Raw genomic sequence first — 24,039 nt, forward strand, 5'->3', positions numbered from 1 at the left:
ACACACCATCACCACCGATAGAACTTCAATGGTCGGAACATTCAAATTCACTCTACGCCATGTAGCCCCCAAATCTATGCCAGGCAGTAGCTGCCTCTGGCTCAGCTGCAGGCAATTAGGCCAGATTTCATTCGCAGTGAATCATACCTTAGCATGACCCAACAAGGCTTCTCACCTGGGTGAAAGGTGGCATTGCCACACTGTATGGCCTCTGTTTGAAAGTGCTGACATTCGGTGACTGGAAAGCTCGGGAGGACATGCTGTAATCTGGGGGTGGGATGTCATCTTTGTCCAGCAGGTTACCTGTACTACTGCTCTTCCCTTGACTGAATGAATGAATAAATAAATAAATAAATAAATAAATGTGATTAGCATCCCACATCTTGCAAAATTATTGCAATGAGTATATATCACCTGCATACATTATGCCTCTCTTTCCCCACTCCCTCTTCCTCTTTTGCCTACAGACAAGCTCAGCATTCCACAGCCTCTCACACTCTGATGCCATGGGGCTCTAACAGCAGCTATATGGGTCACATTGATTCTTCCAAGGAACTGTTCCCCAGCCCTATTTCCACCCCCAGGTCTGCATTCTTTCAATTTTGGCTATTCTTGTCCAAAACCCTGATGGGAGTCATTCCATCAAACATATTTGCTTCAGTTTGCTCCTAACACACACACACTCCAAATATTTTCACAGCAAAGCCTGCAATACCGGTTTGACAAACTTGAAATACGAACAATACATTACTAATGAGCCAGATGAGCAAAAGTGGGAATCAACTCTATCAACACATATATAATTAAAATGCCACATCTTTGCATGGGAGCCACATAGCCTTCTTACCTCATATGTAACCTTTCACTTCCTTCACTGTCCAGCACACGAGTATAGGAGAAAGGAAACCAGCCTCTCCTATAACACAGGGCAAAAAAAGAAGGAAAAAATTCAAGTTCTCTCTCTCCCTCTCTCTCTCTGGAAACTGACTGTTCAAATTATGGGCAGCCCACCTCTCAGTTCATTTTGCCTGTGTTTCAGACTGTGCATAAAATCCTACACTATGGCCTTTGCTAGACCTACCATTAAATCCGCGATGGAGGAGGGGAGAGCCCACGATACAACTATCGCGGGCTGTTGCGGTAGTCCAGACATCACGCGTGATGAGCTCAAGAAGAGAGCCGTCGCGTCCGCCATTTAAAAAATATTCTTAAAGGGACGATGCGCATGAACGCTCGTGCCCTCAGATAAGGTTTGTTTTTTAAAAAAATAACTTGATTTTCCTGCTCCCCCCACCCTGCCCCCAATGGGCACAGTGCTCCTGGGGAGCGCTGCGCCCTGTTCACGGCTTCTCCCGGCTACGAGCGAGTAATTACATGGAGCCAGGAAAAGCCACAGAACAGGCCACACAGAAAAATGGGAAAAACCGGGGCTAAAGGGTAGCCTAATATCCCGGGGCCAGGCAGGGTTGATCTCTATGCGTCATCTGGATGCACAGGGATGATCCCGGGTATCACCACGGGATATAGCCTGGTCTAGCAAAGGCCTCAGTTATGAAAACAAAACAATTTTGAAAAAAAGAAGCAATTTTTATATGTTAATTTTGCATACCTCTTTCTGTATTTTTGAGATGTGCGTGCTTTTCAACTAGGAGCAAGACAACAGCATACAAAACAGCACAGTCAAGAGGGTATGCCAAAAATCATCAGGCAACCCAAATTCTGGACTTTATGTTCCGAATTATGTTTGTTCATCCCTGGCCGATGGCTGGTTGGCCACTGTGTGAACAGAGTGCTGGACTAGATGGACCCTTGGTCTGATCCAGCATGGCACTGCTTATATTCTTAAGTATTTGTAGCAGTTCCAATGGCTGTACCATTGCCATCTGGGCCATTTGCTCTGTGGAGCTGCTTTTGAGATTCTCCTGTTTTCTAGGCTCAGGTCTACAGAGGCTCATCAGCATCCTGCCCCCCCCCCAGTTGCCCCCATTCACATGAGGACATAGGTTTGGGCCCGATGATGACTAAGAGCAGTCCAACAGACTGGCCTCTTCCTTGCCCTGCCGTCCAGATCCAGAATTTAAGAATCGAGATTCTGGTTATGAGAGAAGAGAGCTCACAAATAGTCAGGAACTGTGGAGGAGTTTACCTCCACCACTATTGCTAAGCAACAAGCTTTCCTCTATTCCTTAGCAAGCATGTTGTGCAAAAGCAGACCCGCTTTAGCAGTCTACCCCAGTGACAGCTTTTGTTCCAAGTTACGCCATAGACACTCTGAGAATTAAGTGCCTGCAATTTCAGCCATTCCTGTTCGTTTTTTCTGGCACTCTTCAGCGTGGGAGCTCTGAGCTAAGGGCAGAGCTCTTTATTATACCTGCCATTTCTTGGCACACTGAACAGCATCTATGGCAGCGGTGGGCAACTTGTGGCCCTTCAGATATTTTGGCCTGCAACTCTCATCAGCCTGTGCCAGCATAGCCAATAGTAAAGGATGATGGGAGATGTAGTCCAAAACATCTGGAGGACGCAGATCTCAGAGGGCACAGTACAGCCCTTTAAGGGTCACAGTTTTATACAAATTAGCTGTTTTAAGAAAAAACATAATAAAAGGAAAATATAATAGTTCTGAAACTCTTCTTGAATAGCTGAATCAAAGTTGGCAATTTTTTTGTGAGGGTGCAAGTAGCTTGCCTTGCCTAGGGCGCAAAATAGTCTGACACTGGCCCTGTTTATGGTGTAACTCATTGGCTGTGATTGTTAAGGACATTTTCAAAATGGTGGAGGGAAATGTTTATTACAAAGGGGATTGAGCTTTGAATCCTTCATTATTCTTCCATCTTTGTGTTTATTTTGTTATGTTTCTAAAACCTACCTTTATCACACAGAAAAACCTCCTTTTGAGGGCTTACAACTAAAAAAACAGGACGGAAGGACTATTTAAAGTTTGCAAACCCCTATATTCCCACGGTATTGCTCGTTCATGGCAGTGAGTGTTTAACACATACTAAAATATTTTTTAATCTTCTGATGCTTTCTGAAAATAATTATGAAACACTGAATGGTATTTAATTTGTATCTTCTATATGTTTATCGGCCTTTACAGATAATGGAACTGTTTTTCTGACGAAGTCAAAATATATGACGAAACAGGACAAAACCCGGATGCCTGTAATCAGACTTGTAAAAAACAACCCATTTGATTTATCTGACTTATAAAAAACAACCTACTTGTTGTTTGACTTTGTATTATAATGTGTTTCATGCAGCTGTGTGCTCTTTAGCATTATTTAGTTTTGTTTATTACGAAGGCAAGACATGTTTCAAGTAGAGCGAGTTTGAAATAATAACCATTCCATTGAAAAAGAACCCTGTCCTTAAAATACATTGGGATTACCCAATAAATAAACATTGGCTTGCACAGGTTTGGAATTTTCCTCTACTGTTTGTGCTTGAACTACTGGTACCACCTTCTTATGCGGTTGTTAAATACTGGACAAATTATTCTCCACAAGTATGAGCTGGGCTTTATAATCTGTCTGTGTGTTCAAAAGCTGTCAGAGCAAAGGAGAAATAGGGACACCTTAGCACTGCTGCCTTCAGCTACACAGAGAGAAAGAATCCCCACTTTTAATCTTGAAGAACTTAACTACTAGAGAAGGTCTCAATAGAGACCACAACCTCAAGGCCCCCAAACCAGCAAGCACTCTTACAATTTTGTCTTCTCACTCTCCCCATAGTGCCACCCGTCTCTAGCCTCCGGCACTAGCAACGTAATGAGGTCTCCCTCCTTGAAGCTGAGAAGGGTGCTGTTGTCCCCAGCAGCATGAGAGAAGATGGCTCGTACTCTTGTTCTGCCATTCTTTTCTAGTCCTGCTGCCATAGAGCTGGAACGGGGCAGAGTCTTGTTTTCAGCTGAAAAGAAAGAAAAACCAAAGCTATCAAGACTTGCTCTCATTCTGGAAAAACCTATTGGGAAAAACCCAAAGACTAACAAAAATTAAATGCAGAGATGTAGTCCATTCTTACTGAGCGTGCTTCCAGCCTCTTGTTGTCTCATTAACTGTAGGGTACACAACCAATTGGCATCTAGAAAAAGCTAATGTTTTAATTTGAATCTCTCGTAAATGTGCCATATGGCCTTGAGAAAAATAGAACTATCAGTTTCTTACTCTCCCATTACATTCCTTATTCTTTACAGGCTTTGGGGTCAAGCTGGCATTTTTGAACACTATTGCTTATACTGTTGTGCAAAACAAGCTCCCTATAATGGTTGTATGCAAGGTTTCATTCACCATCTTAAACATTTCCATCTTGGTGGTGAGTGCCAGCAAAGGAGAAAAACAAAGAAGAGAAAAGGCTGAGTGAGTTTTCTGGCAGAATACCCACATGGATATGGAGCACTGAGCAATTTCTTAAAACAAATGATTAGATACAGTTGGAGATATCTACCTGTGCATCACGGCATAGACAGGAGCAGTGATTACACAGCATCATTAACCCCATCATTCTTGTCCAATGGCACAAGCTTTTTCTCCTCATGCAGAGCAAGGTCACTCATCTGCTGCTACAACTGAGCAATAGTAGTGAATATTTGGATCCTGCTTGTGCCAGTTGCTGTAAACATTACAACAAAGTGATGCTAGCCCTATGGATCCTTTCCTCACCATTTCTTCTGATACGATACAAAAAGACCAGGAACGCTGCAACACATTTTGAAGACTCACTGCTTCATTGAGATACAAGATGTCATAAAGAAATAGCCTACTCCAGCTACACGTAGGCATTTGAACGCATCTATTGGACAAATACTTGCAGTGAGCGAGAAACAACCAGGCCTAGTTTAGTTAAGTTTTGTACCAGTCCAGCCTACAGGTCAGTTATGCCATCAAGGCTAACCCAACCTGTTAGATATCAGAGCCCGACGCATTTCAGCTCATTCCCGACAATCATCCAAACTTCTGGAAGTTCTACCACCAGAAAGGAGCATTTATAGTTACACATAGACTAGGGTGACCAACTGTCAGGATTTCCCCGGATTTGTCCTGGTTTTTGTTCTTTCCATGGTGTCAGGGGGGATTTTCTATAATTTTCAATAATGTCCTGGAATGACACACCTTCCCCTTTAAGGCTGCCATTAGCATGGCAGGAGAGAGTGACATGCTTTCTTGAGGCACATCATTCCCCCACCCCGAGCTCCAATTGAGGTCTTAAAGGGGAAAGTGGGTCATTCGTGGACATTATAGAAAAGGCCCCAATTGGAGTGGATGGTGGTGGTGCAGAATGAAATCCTTTCCCCTCCTCCACTCCAATCAGGTTCTTTAAGGTGGCAGGGGAATAACGTACTTTCTGCAGGACTCAGAAAGCTGCTTCTCCCACACACACACACTAGGTGTCCTCTTTTTTGGTTTCCCAAATATGGTCACCCTAACATAGACACACAAAAAGTCTCACTCCCCCAAAAGCGGAATGTGCTACAAGGAAGCCCTCATATCCACGTGTCTCTCACAAGACAGACTTACTGGTCGCATAGCTGTTTTTCGGCATTACACTTTTGCGCACAGGGAGCGTGTTGGAGTACGAGTCGCTCAGTTGCTTCTGAGTCTGTGGCGGGGATAAGGACTTAGGCTGAGGGGGCTTCCTGTCAGACCAATGTTTATAATCTTCACCTTCCGAGCCCGAAACGCCATTCATCACTGGAATGGTCTCTTGTGCAGACATTCGCTGAAGGAAGCAGAGGAATGGTTAGATTTCAGCCCGGAGGGTGACACACAAACTGGGAAAGTAGATGGCTAAATCCTTCAAATGCAACACATATCAAAACATGCCTTTTCTTTATAGGAAAAAAAATACCGGTAAGTTTTAGATATGCAAGTATTTTAATTACAGGGGAATGCAAAAGCAAAATACTTTCTTTGTAGGGGATGCCACATTTCATGGCTGCAGGCAGAATCTATCTAAGCTTCTTTCTGCCCATGTTAGCAAAGACATGCTTCTATTTTATTGAATTACCTTCATACTATAATTCATAACCAACCTGCTCCAGCAGATTCACATTAACACTTTAAAACCTAACTGAGCTAAATGTGTTTTGGATTGCAGCCACAAAGATGATTATGCAGAAAATGGAAAATACTGAGTATCCTGGAATTGTTTAGGGAAAATTCAGCATAAATTGCACAGGTTCCTTCAAGCACATAATTTTACTTTCACCATTTAATTCTGGTTGCTTTCATTTTGGAGTGCAGTTACATACTCCTGCAAGTTTATCAGCAATACTTGAACTGGATTCACTCTCTCTTGGCCTTATTTTTCAAGAATGAACACCTCCATTTCATCTTGGGACTCACAGTAATTTAACCATCAGGTTGTTGGGGGGGGCTCCCCATCCCTCGATCTGGAGTTCTTGAAAGCTTATATATTTTTGGTGACTTTCTGGCTAGCCTAATAAAGGCATTACAGGAATATTGACTTTGGGATTTTTCTTATGGTCAACACGGTTTCCTTTATTTTTATTCTGCCTTCTGTAATTGAGCAAGAGATGGTTCTAGGCCCATGACATCTTGCCAAAAGGAACATGCCCCCCACTTCCCCTGCAAAATCTACGCAGTGTATGCAATACTTACTCCTACAAATGGCGCCAGCTCTGGTGGGACTGGGAGTGGTTTGGCACCAGGGATAGGGTCTGAGATGATGAGGTTTGACTTGGATGTAGAGAGGGGGCTGGGCATAATGGTCCCATTGCTGCTGATGGCCATCTGCTGCATAAGTTGGATTGCACGGTCTGGGATCTTGTTAGGATCAGAGCAAGACTGCTGCCACACCGGGAGCTTCTGTGTCAAGATGTCTTTCCCCTGAAGTTACAAAGAAAGAGCAGAGAGTGAGAACACAAGGAGACCACAGAACATACTTGTCAAAAGGTGTTGGAGTTGGGGGGAGAAAGCTAACACCCACCCACACACCCACACACACACCACACACATGTTTCCTTGTTAATAGATCCACCACACCACAATGGTCAATGAGTTCTGGCTTCCAAGAAAAATGAGACATTCATGAATTTGTAGCTTGCACACACACCTAGACTTATTCATCATTTATCCAGTTAGGGCAGTGAATGAGATCCTGTGTGAGCTGTAAACAAGATAAAACTTGATAAAAGACAATAAATATGTGGATTACGATAGCTGATAGGCCAGTTAAAAGTGCATGAAACATTTACAGAGGAAGGGGAGGACGACGGAGAGCAATTAATTTTCCTACTGAAGCATTTTGAAATATTCTGTTCTGGAGGTAGCTGCCCAGATAAAGCACACCTGAGAAATACAACTGGGCAAGATCTAATTCCAGGATTTCCTAAAGGGAATGATCTCATCCCCTCTGGTGTCAAACAGTCTGCTCCCGCTTGGATGACTGTTGTTTGGGGCTGCTGCTATTGCTGCCACAGTGGGATTAAAGGCAGCAAAAGTTCAGAACTAAGGAACAGAGGAAGGAGTTCTCTGATCCACTCATTACTAAGTATAAAAAACAGGAGAAAAAGCAAGCAAGGATGCATGTTACTGAGAGCCAGGGCAGCACAGTACTTACATCGATCAGCAGTTGGAGAGGGAAAGGGAATCTCCCCAAACCAAAAGTTAATAGGGTGAAAAAGCACTGACTAGCCCATGCCATAGGTGTTCACTGAAAAAAGGGGTAAACTATTACATAACACAAATTCTTTAGGTTTAAGTAAGCATATAAACTGTACAGCACCTTGTCTCAGTTCACAGTAGTTTAGCATTAAACCGGAAGCACTGGAACAACATGGTACGAACAGCCTACCCTATGTAATGCTGGATCAGATATGCTTCTGGCTCTTTTCAAAGGCAGGTAATTTTAGCGGAAGATGGTGTGTTATCACTCAGTGTGTTCTTCCTCAAACTGAAGGGAACTTGAGGAATAGCTACCTTCATGCAGAGATCTCAGCTGTGATCTCAGTGCTTGTGCAGGAGCACTTTGGCGCATGCACACTTTGGAGCCCAGCAAGAGCATGCATACCTGTATCCCAGGAGTGATGTGCTATAGGTTACAAGGGAAATGTCCCCCCTGCCCCACCTGACCAAGATCACCATGAAAGCTGACATGAGGAACACAGTTAAGACAGTGACCTGATTCACATCAAACAACAGCCCACCATGGGTTAACTAACCCTAAGGGCCAGGGTTAGCCTTAGGGGTGGGCAAGCTGGGTGGTTGTCCAGGACACTGAGCTGAGGGGGGTACCAAGCTGAACTCAGTAGTTGTTTTCTGTTTTGTTTTTAATATTGTGACTGCAGTGAGCTAGGGTGGCAAAAGCAAGTGTCTGTAACCTTTCTTTTAAGGTTCGACAGGTTGTTTGGCTACTAACTACAAAAATGGTCTTCCTTCAGTTAGCTTTAAAGTATGTTTAAAGTAAAAATACAGAAGCCTTGTGGGTTGAGTAGTTCCTTAGTCCAGGAAATAGGCTCATTGCCTGTTCTGGACAGGGTTGCACTCCTTCTGAAAGATCAAGTCCATAGTTTGGTGGATACTCCTAGATCCATCATTGATGCTGGAGGCCTGAGTGGTCATGGCAGCTTGGAGTGCCTTTTACCAGCTTTGGCTGGTTCACCAACTACGACCTCGATTGGACAGGGATAACTTGGCCACAGTGGTACAGGTATTGTATTAATGCAATGTGCTCTATGTGGGGCTGCCCTTAAGGCTGTTCCGGAAGCTGGAGCTCATGAAGAAAGCAGCGGCTCAGCTGTTGTCGAGAGCTGCTCCTTTTCAACATGTAACTCCTTTGCTGAGGGTGTTGCTTTTGCTGGCTATTCACTACTGGGCCAGGTTTAACTACGAAGTGTACTAGTGTACAAAGCCCTAAACAACTTGGGACCAGGATACCTAAGAGAGCATCTTCTCCCTTACGAACCTGATCAGGAGGCATTCTCCTGGTGGTTCCACGTGGACTTATGGCCTGATTGGAGTCCACCTGGAGAAGAGACTTCAGTGTGGTGGCCCCCTACCTATGGAACTTCCTGGCCCTGGAGGTCAAGCAGGAACCAAAACTGTGTTGCTTCCAGGCACAGTTCTGTCCCAGGAAGCAATCCTTAAATGACCAGCCATGGTTTTTATTGGCATTCTGTTTTTAATAATTTTAATATGGTGTTTTAATCTTTTTACAACTGTACCTGTTACGTTCACCACTCCAGAATCTGTTTTATTTATGGAGCGATATACAAATTTTGTAAATAAATAAATAAATGCATAATAGCAGATAAGCAAGGGCTGTTTCACTACGTTGGGTTTTGAATAGGAGTATGAAAAAATATGTCGTCTTTTGCGGAGCTTGGAATTCTGGAATGCCTGAAGAGGCTGCTCCTGTACAAGCTGGTGATAGTCAATTACATGGAAGGGGCAGGATGTGTTGCCAGAGCTTCCTTTGAAATCCAAACAGTAGCTTCCCAGAGGTGATTTTGACTAGACTGTGGCAGAGATAGATAGACAGGAACTCTCCCTTTCCAACCCCCCCTCCCCCACATGCACATTGATAGCATTCACACAATTAATGTTGGTCTAAGTCTGGCCCTAAGGAGGAGTGGCAGGCAAGCAGAAGCTCTCCTGGATGTTTGCAAGTGAAAGACTGGCATTTCGAAGCATCCCACTGCCTGGTATTGCCAGGTCTTAAACCCTTGCGTCCATTTCAATAAAAAAAAGCCCACTAAATCACTCTGGAATCCTAGGGACAAGTCAGAAATGGCAAAAGCTGGAAAAGCAACAACTACAGCATTGGGAATATTGACAAATTGCAGACACATCTCTAATGTTTAGGGAAACTGCAAATTGGTGGCAAGGAGAGCATGAAACACCTCTCTCTCTCTCTCTCTCTCTCTCGGGACTAGTTTATAGTACAGTGGAGGAGGAAAGGCACATTTTTAAAAAAGAGTGTTCTAGTGTTTCATTTCTCTAGGACCATGGAGAAACTGCTTTAAACAAGATGGATTTTCTACACTGACATCACTTCTGGTCGGAAAACAGTTTACTCTGTATTTATATGATCAAGTGCAGCATACATGTATAGGAGACCAGAAAGGTAGCAGATTCACACAGTGGAAGCACACTGTGGGGGGAGCCAGGTGAGAGAGAAAGAAGCGCATATGCTTGTGTGTTCATGCAGGGTATATAGTGCTTCCTGCATGGAAGCAAATTGTGTGATAAGTGCTCAGTGTAATAGAAGGCTGCTTCAGAAAAGATGAATTTCTTACACAGGGGGAGTGACACTGATGACTTGCACATCTCAACACCCCAGTTGCGGGTCTTGTGTGAATGGATATGTGTTGTCCCTGCATTGGGGGGAAATAAAAGGCTTAGCTAAGCCCACCTAGCAGCTCGTCATGAGCCACCAGTCTACACTTATTTTGGCATAAAATCCTCAAAGATCTCAATGTCCAGCCACAGATATGGATCAGAAAGCATATAAATAGACAATCATACAATTATTTAGGTTTAACAGGAAGTTCGCATGCCACCTGTGTAATTCCCCAAAACAAAGCCAATGCTTTAAGGGAAGAGGTTACTTATAGAAAATTGGAATAAAAGTTAGATGAGAAAGAAAGGTCTCTTTACCCTTGTTAGAGTATTGACACAGGTTGAACTAAGCTACCCCAAAAAAGGCAAGAAAAACTCTGCTTGCTCATTCTTGAGGACAGAAAAGGATTTTATTGTTGTGCTTTACAAATATCTGTAACATATAAAGGGCCTTAACATACGTTGATAATTGGCTTAGCATACATTAGAGCTTGAGGATGTTTATGACTAAGCAAAACTTTTCAGTTCATCCCTCTATTATCTAAACATCTTTTCAGTCTACCCGGATGGCTATTGTAGATGAAATGAGTGAGATATGAGAAAAATGCAAATACAATCACTCATACATCTACCCAACTAATTAAGTGCAGAATATGTTTGTTCAGAACAATACCAGCAGGAATTAATTGAAAGGAGAGGAACAACTTATTCCCCCATCTAGGTCTCAGGATAATTCCCACAAGATGAAAACCAATCCTAAATTGATGCAACAGAGTGCACAATGCGCAATTTGGCCCATGGTGAATATTACACTAATAAAATCAGATTTCTGCAGTAGTTTTCCCACCTAGACAAATATTCTTTTTACGAATTGTGGTTGTGAAATGCCCACCCCTTGGAGGCCTGACTGGTGCTGACACTGGCTTTATTTTGGCACTGAGTTAAAATATGGCTTTTTATCAAAGTCTTTCAGGGCTAAATTTGCCTAATGCTGCACATAGTGCTTTTAAATTTCCCACTGGTTTTAGCTTGTTAATGGTTTGATACACTTTTAGCTGTGTACATTATTTATTGTTTTATACTGTTTAAATTATCAGTATGCCATGCCACCCTGAGATTCCAATGCTATAGGGTGGGATACAAATGTGTAATAAATAAATAAGAAGGCTATAGAAGGGAGATCCTCAGATCTTGTCCAAGCAAGCCTCCCAAAGGGATCAAACTGACCGGAAAAGTTTATGGCGCTATCGGTATTGCAGCAGTGTAGATAAATCAAGTCTCCTATATTATACCAACTAGAAGGAATTTGTGTGGGTTGGCATTCTGCCCCTAGGTCCAGCTGTGAGCCTCCTACACACCCTGAGGAACAGCCTGGGGGCTCTTTTACACCAGCAACTGTTGGGTTAGAATTGGACACATATATTACAAGCTGTAGAAGATATCCCCCCACCCCACCATTTCTCTCATAATAAAATAGCTGCCTTTGTTTACATACCCTGGAACTGCTATTAAAAAGGAAACTTCTCTCTGCTTTAATTACACTGGAAACCACTGCAGGGTCCCAAAGGGAAACACCCCTCCTACGCTTAGTGCAGCTCAATACATAATAACTACTAGATATAAGGGATGTATGCTAGCATGGCTATGGGAAATAAGGACCTCTATGGGGACACACAATGCATGAGTAAGCAGAGGAGATTAAAGAGGTCCAAGGAAATAAAGCAGAGAACAGGCTGAGGGGTGGGTGGGTCTGTATTTCCCCTGTGTCACTACTCCTTTTTGTCCATTCATGCATTTATAAAGCATTTGGGATCAGATAGGCAACGTTTCCTATAGCAGTAGGGAACACTATTTGAGACACGTTCCTTGAAAGCAGCAGCATTTTTTTTTTAAAGCAGAATTGTGGCCTACCGTTACTTATCCCGTAAACCTGCAATAAATGAAATCCCATTTTAACTGATCCTGATTTATAAGCAATTTCCATCAGTGATTTTTAGCAGTTGGAAGTCAGACTGGATACAAATAGTGCCTATATCTGGTTCCCTAAGAGACACACGCATGGAGGGAATCCTGCCCAAATTGACTTCCCAAGGTGATTCTTCCAACACAGCCACTTGCTTACCTTGGAATGGTATGTGAGGGCATTTTTGGCCACCGCACATTGTTTCTCCACCAGGAAACAGAATCGCCGTCTCTCTTCCGTGAGTGCGGTCTTGTAGCCATCTGACACATAGTTCTCCAGCTCGCCTTGCTTGTTGGAGATAGCTTCAATAAACTGGGAAACAGAGAACATATTATTTATTTATTTAGCACCAACAATGTACTTGGTGCTGTACAGAATATACAAATAAAACAGCAATACCCTGCCTAGAGGCTTATAGTTTAAACTCACATTAAAACATATGAAGGGGGGAAGGGGTTGCACAAAACAGAAATAAAGGAATAATCATAGCAATGAGAACAGTACATAGAGCAGAACAAGTTAACTAGAGTGCACAGCCTGATCCACAGAATATAAAACAGGGCCTGTCTTCCCAATTTAACACATCACTCAGTGATCTGCAAATAGCAGGATCCATTGTGATGGTAGTATCTATGTCAGTCACTGCAAGAAAAAGAATTAGAGTGTCCCATCTCTGTTGGCCATTACAAAATGTCCACTATTCTGATTCTTTATACAGTTCAGTTTAAGACTGGACAGCAGGGGGCACTCGGCAACAGAACATACACAGACTTGAAGAGAATATATCTCGCTCTCCCTCCTCACCAACCATCCTTAGTCATCTGACCTCCCCCACACAAAAGCTCCTGACTCAGAACGTGGGCTTCAGATGTTGTGTGGGTGGCAGAAGAGCAGAGAGATTCTTCTCAGCCTCCCTCCTACTTAGCCTGCACCTGGGTAGTGCTCATTTTCTAGTGCTCATCGTTATAAACTGGCTATGCTGCTTGCACAAGGTTAAAGTGCTTTAAAAGAGCTTCCACTCTGGTCTGATGGGGCTTAAATGCAGTTGTCCCTCTAACTTGTTGCCATCCAGGTGGTAAGAATGAACATCATCATGCTTATTGACAAAATGGGGTCGGGGGGGGGGGGAGTGGTCCTCCTCCAGAACAGGGTGAGCAATGCATAACAACCTTACATTGCACTTCCCAACTCACCAGCACCACCACCACCACCCCTCCTTTAGGAAGGTACAACACAGAATTGCCTGACAAGCTCCCACAGAGCCCATGGTTCCCTTTCATCCATCGTGACAAACATCCAATATTCATCCATTGTGACAAACAATGCCCACTCGCATTAGGTCTTGTTATACCCACATAAGATGCCATCTTTTCAGTCCTCCAGCCTCAGGCCATCAACTATCAGAAACTTGCATTAGAGCCTCCCTTTCCATCCAGTCTCCCTCTCCCACTTCCCCCCAAGGTCCAAGGTGCACCCTGCTCTTGAACCTGGGGGGAATCCGCACGTCGTACCGAGATTGCTTCTAAGCGACCCCAGTGCGGCGTGAAAGCGATCGTGTAACTTGCCTTTGGAAGAGCCGACGAAGAGACATCCTTCCCGCTGCCGCCACCCAACTCCCTCCTCGCCGGCTGGGACGGAGAGCTCGGGGGAAGAAGGCGGGGCTCTCAACCCCGCCTTCTTCAGCCAAGCTCTCCTCGCCAGTCGGCAAGTTACACGATCGCTTTCACGCCGCACTGGGGTCGCTTAGAAGCGATCTCGGTACGACGTGCGGATTCCCCCCTGGTGTTCTCTAGGGAGAGTTCAAAAGATTGAAAGCAGTTTTCTGACTACTGGAAATATTAATTCTTTCCAGCTATGCAGATTATTAGTTGCCATGGTACTGTGTGAGTGCTGTGCACCCACTAACTGGGTTGGGAATGGGACACACCTACTCCTGAATTTGTGTTCTGCGCAGGACTGGGTCCGCTCTTATCTAGTGCATTCCCTCTACTTTTTTTTTTTTTTTTTGCAACTCCTGTTCAGCTGCATGAGGCCCAATCTTTGTGACCCATCTTTCATTTTACAATGCAGCCTTTCCCAACCTGGCATCCTCCAGTGTTGATTTATAGCTCTCACCTTCCCCGGCTCACACATCCTATTGTCATGTGGGCTGAGGATGATGGGAGTTGTAGTCCAACATCTCTGAAGGTTGGGAAAGGCTGCCCTAATATATGCAAGGTAAACTGCCCTTGCCTGACAGCTTCTGTCCTCCATTAATGTTGCCAAAGCAACATTAGCCTTCTCCTTTGCAGGCAGGAAGACAAAACTTCATGGCTCCCTTGATGATTGTGTACACTTCCTTGGGCTGAAGGGTTCGTTTCTTCTTTGGAACGCCTTTCCATGAGGTTTGCAGTATTTAGTCAATCAGCAAGATTGATCAAAAAGATGTTTAATTAATGAAAAAGATGTCCAAAATAGGGCAGCAAAAACAAAAACAAAAAAGTAATATAAGCACTTACATTTTTTTTAAAAAAAGGCAACAACCACCTGTAGGCAGGCTGATGATACAATCGTAGAAGAAGCATTGCTCCCATGTATGAGAGAAGGGAGAACGCCTTTTCTAAAGTGATGCCTGTTAAATGACATGCGTGAATTAATGAAGAGAAAAGAAGAGTGCTTTTCTCTTCAGAACTGGTTTGCCATTCATATGCAAAATGTATGCAGATTTAACCCCGTAATGAAATCGATTAAAACTCATGATCTATCAACTATGAATTCTTTAATTGGATGACAGCCAATTTCTGCCTAAGCCTGATCACACCCCCACACAACACAAATGCAACTTCAGACTGACTTCAATATCACCCCAGAATGTGACCTCTGCTGCTCCCTGCAGAAGATGGATTCCATTCTGAACTGACAAGCAATGGACTCCCATTCTATTCTTAGCCTTACCATACCAGTCCAAGCTTGCCTGCTTTCCAGTATATAGTCCCACCCAGTCTTTGGGTGGAAGATGCTGCTACAATATATAAGCATGTGGCTTTATTTAAAAGAAAACAAAAACCTGGCACTTAGTTTCCTTATACCTCTACAGGTTACTCCCATAGCCTTGAGCTCCCATAGCTTCAATACAGTTAAGTCAGTTAGTCATATCCCTTGTTGTATTATGTAGATACTTTCATGTTCATTCTGAATGTCTTCAGCAACTATCTTATCACACACTGTATAAGGGAAGAAAAAGAGTTATGTATCCTGAAAAGGACTACACTAGGCTCTTCAGGAAAGTGAACAAGTTTCACCTTCACTTCCCTAATTTACAGATAAATCTGTTTACGATGATGCACATCTGTATCAGAAGAGGGCATTCACCAAGGTCCAGATGCAAGAGCCAAAAATATGTTTTGTCACACACATAATCTAACCACTGTCATACCCCTTGAAATTGTATTTATTTCAATTGGGAGAGTTAAAAACATGTGTAACCATCTCCCGTTGAAATAAATGAGACTCCCAAGTACTTTAGTGTGGGCATGAACTAGCCTAAGCAACCATCTACATCTGGTGCATGTACCTCACAGCAGATCTCCTCAGAAACAGGTGCCAGCCTGCCATTCATCTCTTGTTGCTCTTGACTCTTAATCATCACTGTTTATTCTGTGCATGTGTATACTTGCAATGATTTGTTGAAACAGCTTTATTACTTTAGAGAAAGTCGAATACATGCAAGAAATGACTACATTCCAATTCATTTCTTTACTTCTAAAGGTTTTCCTGCCTGTACTAGTAAATGTCATATTTTGCCAGTAAATGATGGAAACAGGGATTAAATTTGATTACTTATTAAAGGCCTTGAGATTTACTAGTAAATGAGAGAATTCTGACATAACAATAAACGTTAACATTCACTGAATTCCTAATACATACTGTAACACACACACACACCCCATCTTCACCATTTGATATAAATCCTTATCTGAGAGTATGTAAAATTGATGCAATAGTTACAAGACCGGTTTCCAGGACCTGAACCGCAACCACAGTCAGCAACACCCTGGCTGGTTTGTTACCATGTCTCTCATATAAGCTCTTGATACTCTCTCCTCTCTATCTGATAATGTAGCAGCTCACAGCTGCCAGTGTATACACAGGTGGTGGCATGAAGAGAACGACTGAAAAGCAGCCATCTTCCATACCAGTGCGATCCCCAGCTGCGTCAACAGTAATTGTGTCAAATGATTCTTCTTTCCAGAGCTGAACTATGAGGGAACAAGGTGCCAGGCTATGTTTTCCAGTCCAGGAGAAAGGGTTGAAAAACTAGCTGGAAAAGAGGCAGAGTGCCCACCCATTGTGCTACATGAGGGGTTTTCCAAATGATGGGATGCATCTAGATGTATATTCCCTTTCAGAATGGGGGGAGAGGGGGGAAAGAAGGAAAGGAGAAACAACTCTGAGGTAGGCCAGCAGTCAAAAGCATTTATGTCGGAGGGACGGTACAGCATGGTGGTTAAGACTGTGAGACACAAGCCAGATACGCCCCAGGTCAAGTTTCACGTATTTCAAAGATTTGAGATCCATTATATAAACACTAAATATTGTTACTACCTGTTGTTCCAAAGCTAGTGTACCCTAAGCATGCTATTTGAGTAGGCAAAAAGAAGACTATATCCCCTGCTTTAGAGAGACAACATTGTCAGCCATGCAAGCAGAGTTGTTCAATACCTTGTTTAACTAATAAAAATTAAAAAGGACAGAGTCAGCCTAAGAACATAAACAGGGCCCTTCTGGATCATACCAAAGGCCTCTCTAGTCCAACGTCCTGTTTCACACAGCGGCCCTCCAGGTGGGTTTCTCAGGAAGCTCACGAGCAGGACAGGAATAGTGCTCTTCCATTGATGCTCCATTCCATGGCATATTTTCTCAGAATTTCGAGGTTCCATAAAGCCACCATGATTTGCAGCCATGGTTAGGATTTATCCTCTATAAATTTGTCAAATCCTTTTCTAAAGCCATCTAAACTAGCGGTCACTATCACATCTTATGGCAGCAGGTTCAATAAATTAATTACATACTAGGTGAAGAGTGGTTCCTTTTATCTGTCCAAATATCATTCCTGTTTGGAAATATTACACCAGAAAGTATAACTGAAGGTGTGGGTGCATGTGTGAGTGCATGCTGGGAGATGATTCTCTAGTTTGCTTCCTATACAAGACTTCATCCACTCTCTGTTGTATACACACAAATCTGTCCTGCAGAGTCATAGCCATTGTGAAGTTTATAGCTAGTGTTAAGCAGCAGAATTTCCATCCCATGAGTTTTGCAGTCTGAGGAGAGCGTGGGAATACAAGAAGTCTTGCATTCTGCAGTGTTACAAATATTTCCCCCTCATGTAAGGACCTTAAAAAGCTTTGGTTTGGCATTAACAAGCCAATGCTGCAGTACCTTCTGGGAGATGTCATTTGTTTCTTCAGCTCCATTGTTTTCAGCAGCCCCCTCAGTGATGTCAAACTGCAATTCCCATGAGGCATAACACTGACACATTGGGAGTCATTTAGAACTGTTTAACACAGCAGATCTTTTTACTGTGACAAACCAGAAGAAAAATGGTTTTGCTCGGGAAATTTGCACAAAGATGACATACGGTTGTTGACAAACCAAGACAAATCATTCAGGTGCATTATTCCACTTCATGGAATTTGTTTTGATTTGATTTTTAATTGTCTTCCATAGGGACAAACATTTTTCTAGATTTCCTATGGGAACTTTGAAAGCATAATTTCATGTTTTTATACTGTGTTTTATACTTCGAATGGTTTTAGTTTTTGTGAACCGCCCAGGGAGCTTCGGCTATTGGGCGGCATAAAAATGCAATAAATAAATAAAAATAATAAATGAAGGATATGTAAAAAACAAATAAACTTCAATATCCAACTGTCCAGGTCAACCCATAAGTCTTTAAAGCCAATTTAAACATGCTGTCTTTATAGCAAAACAATTCCCAAATCGATTATCTAGACTTTCTAGTGATACACAAGTGGAATTGTGTATTGCTAGTGCAATGAGGTAATGTCAGTGTCAAATCTGATTCCCCAGAGATGAGCATAGCTTTACCCTTTACTGGCCCTGAGTGGGACAGGCCCTGCTCTCACTTTCCACAGGGTAGTATTTGTATTAACAGCCCTCTCACTAAGCTTCTGGTACACCTATGGGGCTGGGGCAGAAGTGATCATATGAGCTTGAGGGTAGGATTGGGGAGACTTACGGGCTATATCTTCCCTGGTGGGCCAAAAACACCTGGAGCCAGCTCAGGACATGGATAGTAACCAGTTGCTCTCTCTGCTGTGCAGAGCCATATGATCAACCTGGTCCCAAATGACCAGACATACCAGCCAGCAAGGAATGCACTGGCAAGAGGCATGGATCGCTTTATGAGGGCCGTTCTGTAAGGCAGTGGATGCTACTGTTGATGCTGCCTCCACCAAAAAAGCTGATGAATGGACATCCTTAGGGAGATCCACATAAAATACACTACCTCCAGCTTTCATGTGATTGCTGAAGCTCATACTGATATAGCTATTCTTATGTCTGAGAGCACTGTCCCCTAACTGTTCTATTCACCAGCTGGACTGAACTTGCTCTTTTTATCATTTGCAAATCTCAGCTAGGTTTTGATTGCCCTAAAAGTTTGTGCTAGGAGGGCGGGGAGCAGAATTCCTCAGCTGGCCACCCCAACACCAGGGCCTACCAACACACACACACACACACACACACACACACAAGCACAACTTTTATCTAGAGAATTCAGTTCAGCACCTTCTCTGTTGGGGTTTCTAGGTTGATAAGCCTTTACATAAATTTGCATCCCTACAGGGAAAGGCACCTGCTTAAACATTTATCCAGAACAAATAGCTATTCCAATTAATTATGTCAGTGCTACCTTTACAGTAATACTGCAACCCTAAGCATACTGACATGGAAGTAACTTCCACTGAAATTAATGTGAGTAGGTTTATGTGGGAGCAAGATGCAAAAGAGCCCTGGAATGAATTGGTTTAAAGTCACATTCACTCTTTCATTCGCATAAGCAATAGTGACTATGGCATCTCTGGGCTGACACAAATCAGACTCTGCCCTATTGCAAAGAAAGGAAGAGGCTTTGGAGACAGTCAGTAAAAAAAAGGGGAGGGGGAGAAGGAAAATAATTAAGAGCTCTGCCAAAAAATAAATAAATAGGACAATCTGAATCTTGGGAGAGGAGGAAAAAAGGTATGTTATCTCCTGAAGCTGGTGACTAATCACTCATGAGAAGCTGCTGCTGCTTATCCTGAGGGCTCAGTTGCATTGTAAGCAGTCTCCATTGTTCTGACTGTGTGTGGGGGTGGAAAGATGCAGGGGGTGGAGAGAACAGAAAAGAAGAGAAAAATGGTGCTGTTCACACAGCTATCAAGCAAAATGAAAGCCATCAACTCTACTGCAGCACTGGGCTGCTCTAGGGTTTCTACCCACATGGATTGTGCATTACCATTCAGCTTTAACTCTTTCGTCATTTGTTTGCTGTTGCAATGACAACGAATAGTTGGATGCCGATATTGGATGAGATATTGCTGCAACCTTTATTATGCATCACAGCATAATGTTAACTGGGACTGCCAAATTTCAAGTTTTATTTACTTATTTAATCTCCAAATTGTCGGTGGGTGGGTAACGAGAGCTAACGGGGTTAAAGTGCCCCAATCCCTACTTTTTACACCTAAGGAGCTGGCATGGCCTGCAAAAGAGGCTGGGCAGCCAGGAACAAGGCCTTATATCGCCTTGCCCCTAATCCTGGCCTGGAAACCTCATGATAAGGAAGCCCTTGTAAGATTTCCCTGGATCCTGTTCCCCTGGCCTCGGGTTTGTCCAAGAATTGTGAGACCTGCCCCCCAGAGTAGCTGTCAATTGGCACTATCTGTCCATAAGCCCCCCACCCCCAATCTTCTTCCTTTCAGCTATATTGGTTGCCATACGTTCCATGGGGCTTTTGCCATTATGGCTGCAAGGAAGTAGGCAATAACTTCAGACTGTCTTCCTTCAAATACTGCAGCTTGGGATGCCTGTTCAAGAGCCGAGATTCACATACAGTCCAGAATTTTAATATTATCTTCAGTAGGTTGCTTTGCATTTATTATTGTTTTGCATTCAGAGCAAATTTATTGTACCTATTTTCTTTCCATAAATTGGGATCCACAGAGCAGCCAAAAGGTAACAGTTATATAAGAACTTAGAGGCTTTACACAAGTGTCACAGAAAGGCCGTTCTTCCAGACATAGGCACTCTAATTTGAAAGAACTGAGAATCCAAATTTAGCAAGTGAAACTCACAAGGTACATATTCAACTTAGTTATCTTCGGCTGAGACCATTCCCTACCCCCCTCAATTTAATTATTCAGAGGAAATATTTTTTATCACTTGTGTGGATTCAGAGTTTGCCGTTTCTTACTCACATGTTTAGCAGCATGATGTAACTTGTTTATGTAACTACTTATGACTGGTTGTCGGAATGCCATGTGCTACGGTGCTATGGAAATGTACAAGAGTTCTCAGAAGGCAAGGAACTATATCAGCACTCAAAAGAAATGAAATGAAATACAGAACTCTGAATTCTACTCTGGCATGGATGGTCATATAGATGTCACAGTGCTGATCTAACTTCAAGATGAAGGTCTGAGAGTAGATAACTCTTTGGGGAATGGAGTGAAATACTTTGTATCAAACTCCAGGGAAATAATATGCCATGTCTTAATTGCTGTTCACTTGATTAGTAAAAGGATACTCATGTAAGTAGAAAAGCTCCATAGCTACATTGTTATTGCTTTACTGTGAATTGTAGTCTGAGACATCCGAAGGGGACCAGGTTGCCTCTGCCTGCATTTAAGTCTAGTGTCTGCTATCAAATCGTTCAGACCCATAGGTCTCCATGACGTAGCAGCTATCCTGTGAGGACAGGCTGAGAACTTGTCAATTTCATTTATCTATCTATTAATTTAAAATTAGTTTTAGGCGTCATTTAAGGGTGGAGAAGTATTTGGCAGGGGAGGGGGGATACTGGCTTCAAGTGGAAAGCACAATTCCACCACTTGCCCTCAGGTCAGCAAGTTGACACAAGGAGCAACAAATATCAGCAAGCATAGAAAATCTACTTTTTAAAAAAGCAGTTTCTAGTAAAGCATTCCAAGAAAAAAATGATGAACATTGCATTGAAATAACAAAAACATGCACTCTCAGAACTTGGGAATGGAGAGGGAAAGCAGGATTTCCAGTGACTGGGTGCATGTTTATGTGTGGGGGGGGAGGGGATGAGGTTTCAGTGCCTTGGATACCTCTTTCCTTCTCCTCATGAATAGCAGAAGCAGAACAATGCAAAGCAAGCAAAATGTAGGAGCACAGTTGAGATCACATCAAACTAAGTGGTCACAAAATTTAGTTTCTCCTTAGTGTGGATTACACATAGCCCTGGGCATAATCAGGTAAGTGATAGGTTAAATCTAAGAAAGGGGGGGGGGCGGAAATGTTCAGCAATTGAGCAGTGAGATATGTTTCATAGAAAAGCCTCTCAGGAGAATTTCTAGCTGTTATCCCCTGGCAAATTGAAAAGTGGATAGAATCCAATAAAGTTATCTGGTAATCAATGCAATCTAGTGTTGTGTTCTAGTGAATAAAAAAAATGTGAACAACTTTATTTGGGATATCAAATGCAACCACAGTGTTTAAGGACAATTGGTTCTTATAACAAATACATGGAAAGCCCTCTTCATGTCTAGAAGTTTGGGAAGCTGATAGAATAGCTTAAGAAATATCCCCAATATGAAGAATAAACAACAAAACAACAAGTTAAGACAGTGTATATATACACTCTATATACATACACACCACATATGCCACTGTCAGTAGGGAGATACCAGTTTTGTACACAGATTTACAACCTGCACTACAATGGGTGGAGGAAGAGATGACTGAAAGGCAACATGATATGCCACTGTTAAAATAAAGCACAGCTGATTCAAACACTTGGCAGGGTGACAGATGTGTGTCTGTCTTTCACTATCATTACTTAAAACAGGTTTGCTACTCAGAGTTTCTGAATGACAGCAAAGGCTTCTCTTCATTTCATCTGTTATTGGCACAAACGTGAAACTAGAAGAGCACTGAGGGAGGCAGGGAGAGGGTGCATACATACACAGCAAAATAATAACTTCCTAGCTCCCTGGAGCGCAACCCTGCACAACCTGTTAACGTTGCAGGGAAAAGAAAAGAAGGTGGAGCAGGAAATGCAGAACGTGGGCAGGCAACTGGCAACCAGCAGCTAGGCTGAGGGAACAAGGTGGCCAGGGAATGAGTACAGGAGCTTCATTGGTCAAGGAACTAGGGCAGAAATGGGAGGTAGCAAGGATAGGAGAAATCAAAATGTGGGAGGCAGAGGTTCAATACAAGTCGTCCCGTCCCCCCTCTTGCTGAGAGAAAGTTTGAGTGTAAGCTCTTCACATCCATTCAGTTCCAGATGATACTCAGCTCAGCCAGTCAAACAATAATCTGGGATATGATAAAGTGGTACCAAGAGGTGATGGTTCATGGTAAATGAGTAACCTGAAAGTGTGATTAAAAATTCTCATCAAGTGATATATACAGCTTCTTTAAGGTGGATTCCTGCCTTGAGCAGGGTGTTGGATTCGATGGCCTTACAGCCCCCTTCCAACTCTTCTGTTCTATGATTCTATGAATCTCCTTGGAGCTTTTCCCATTGACCAATGTTTAGACAGAGGAAGATTTAGACAGAACACCTTTCAAAGGCCCTATGCAGAATACTTTTGGAAAAGCATTCCACATGGATTGAGCAAAAACTTTAATATGCTAGGATAAGCACAACAGTGGATGGTAGACCCCAGTGGGCATGGCTATGGTGCTGGAAGCTGAGAGGAAACCCCATTTAGTGCCCACTTTCGGTGACCCATCCAATGATGGCAATAAGGAGGGTTGTGATGCTGTGCTAGATTTGAATTATTGGCCTGACAAGTACAGCCAACCATGCGCCTTATCATATATAATGTATCTGGATGCAAAGGGCAAGCTGAGGACAAATGGCTGTATCTCTGAATTAGATTCTTTTCAGCCAGAAGGGGAAAAGAGAGCGAAAGCATTTTCAAGACAGTGATCTGAAGATAGCTGGTTTTCATGAAATAAATAAATAAATGTATGACTAAGATGAGCCAAGATTGATCGTTCTCATATCTACATAAACTGAGAAAACCAGCTTTCCCCTGAATGAGATGATAGTTATTGCACTTGTCAGGATCTTGTATCCAAGGATTTAAAATGCCTTATCAAACACCTCACTAGTCCCCTAAAATGCAAGCCATTTGAGACACCATGCCCCATTATGCACCACATCCAAGGACTGCAAGTGGCTGCCTATATGTGCTTATTGTTGGGATAACAAACCTGTAGTGTTAACATTAATCATTTAACTTCAACACAGATTTAAGATCTTGAAAAAGAAAGAAAACCAGGGGCACGACTTTTGTATACAGACACAACATCCTATTTCAGAGGCACCAAATTGTGCCATGTCCCCCTCACACAAAACCTGCCCCCATGTTTGGTCTCTTACAGTCACTAACCCAAGGTAATAATGATGTGATTTTAAGACAGCTTTGAAAACTACCCTTTTCCCGCAGGCCTACCCAGACCCAGATGAATGTGAAATCAAGTATTTGTTGATTCTTGTACTAATGTCGTTCTCCGTCTCGATCCAAAGGGAGA

General features: G+C 42.9%; 1 protein-coding gene across 6 annotated transcripts in view; it reads right to left on the reverse strand.

The window, feature by feature from the left end:
- BAIAP2 (BAR/IMD domain containing adaptor protein 2) overlaps window positions 1-24,039 on the reverse strand; it is a 141,115-nt gene that overhangs the window by 16,678 nt on the left and 100,398 nt on the right. For all 6 annotated transcript variants that reach the window (XM_063120115.1, XM_063120117.1, XM_063120112.1 and 3 more), the window contains exons 7-12: window positions 12,424-12,576; window positions 6,621-6,848; window positions 5,517-5,718; window positions 3,708-3,909; window positions 848-916; window positions 176-326 (exon numbers count right to left, since the gene is read on the reverse strand). In XM_063120115.1, the coding sequence (XP_062976185.1) occupies window positions 176-326; window positions 848-916; window positions 3,708-3,909; window positions 5,517-5,718; window positions 6,621-6,848; window positions 12,424-12,576 (1,005 nt within the window). The remainder of the gene's footprint in view (window positions 1-175; window positions 327-847; window positions 917-3,707; window positions 3,910-5,516; window positions 5,719-6,620; window positions 6,849-12,423; window positions 12,577-24,039) is intronic.

This window comes from Elgaria multicarinata, chromosome 3 (genome assembly GCF_023053635.1).
Source record: "Elgaria multicarinata webbii isolate HBS135686 ecotype San Diego chromosome 3, rElgMul1.1.pri, whole genome shotgun sequence".
NCBI classification, from domain to species: Eukaryota; Metazoa; Chordata; class Lepidosauria; order Squamata; family Anguidae; genus Elgaria; species Elgaria multicarinata.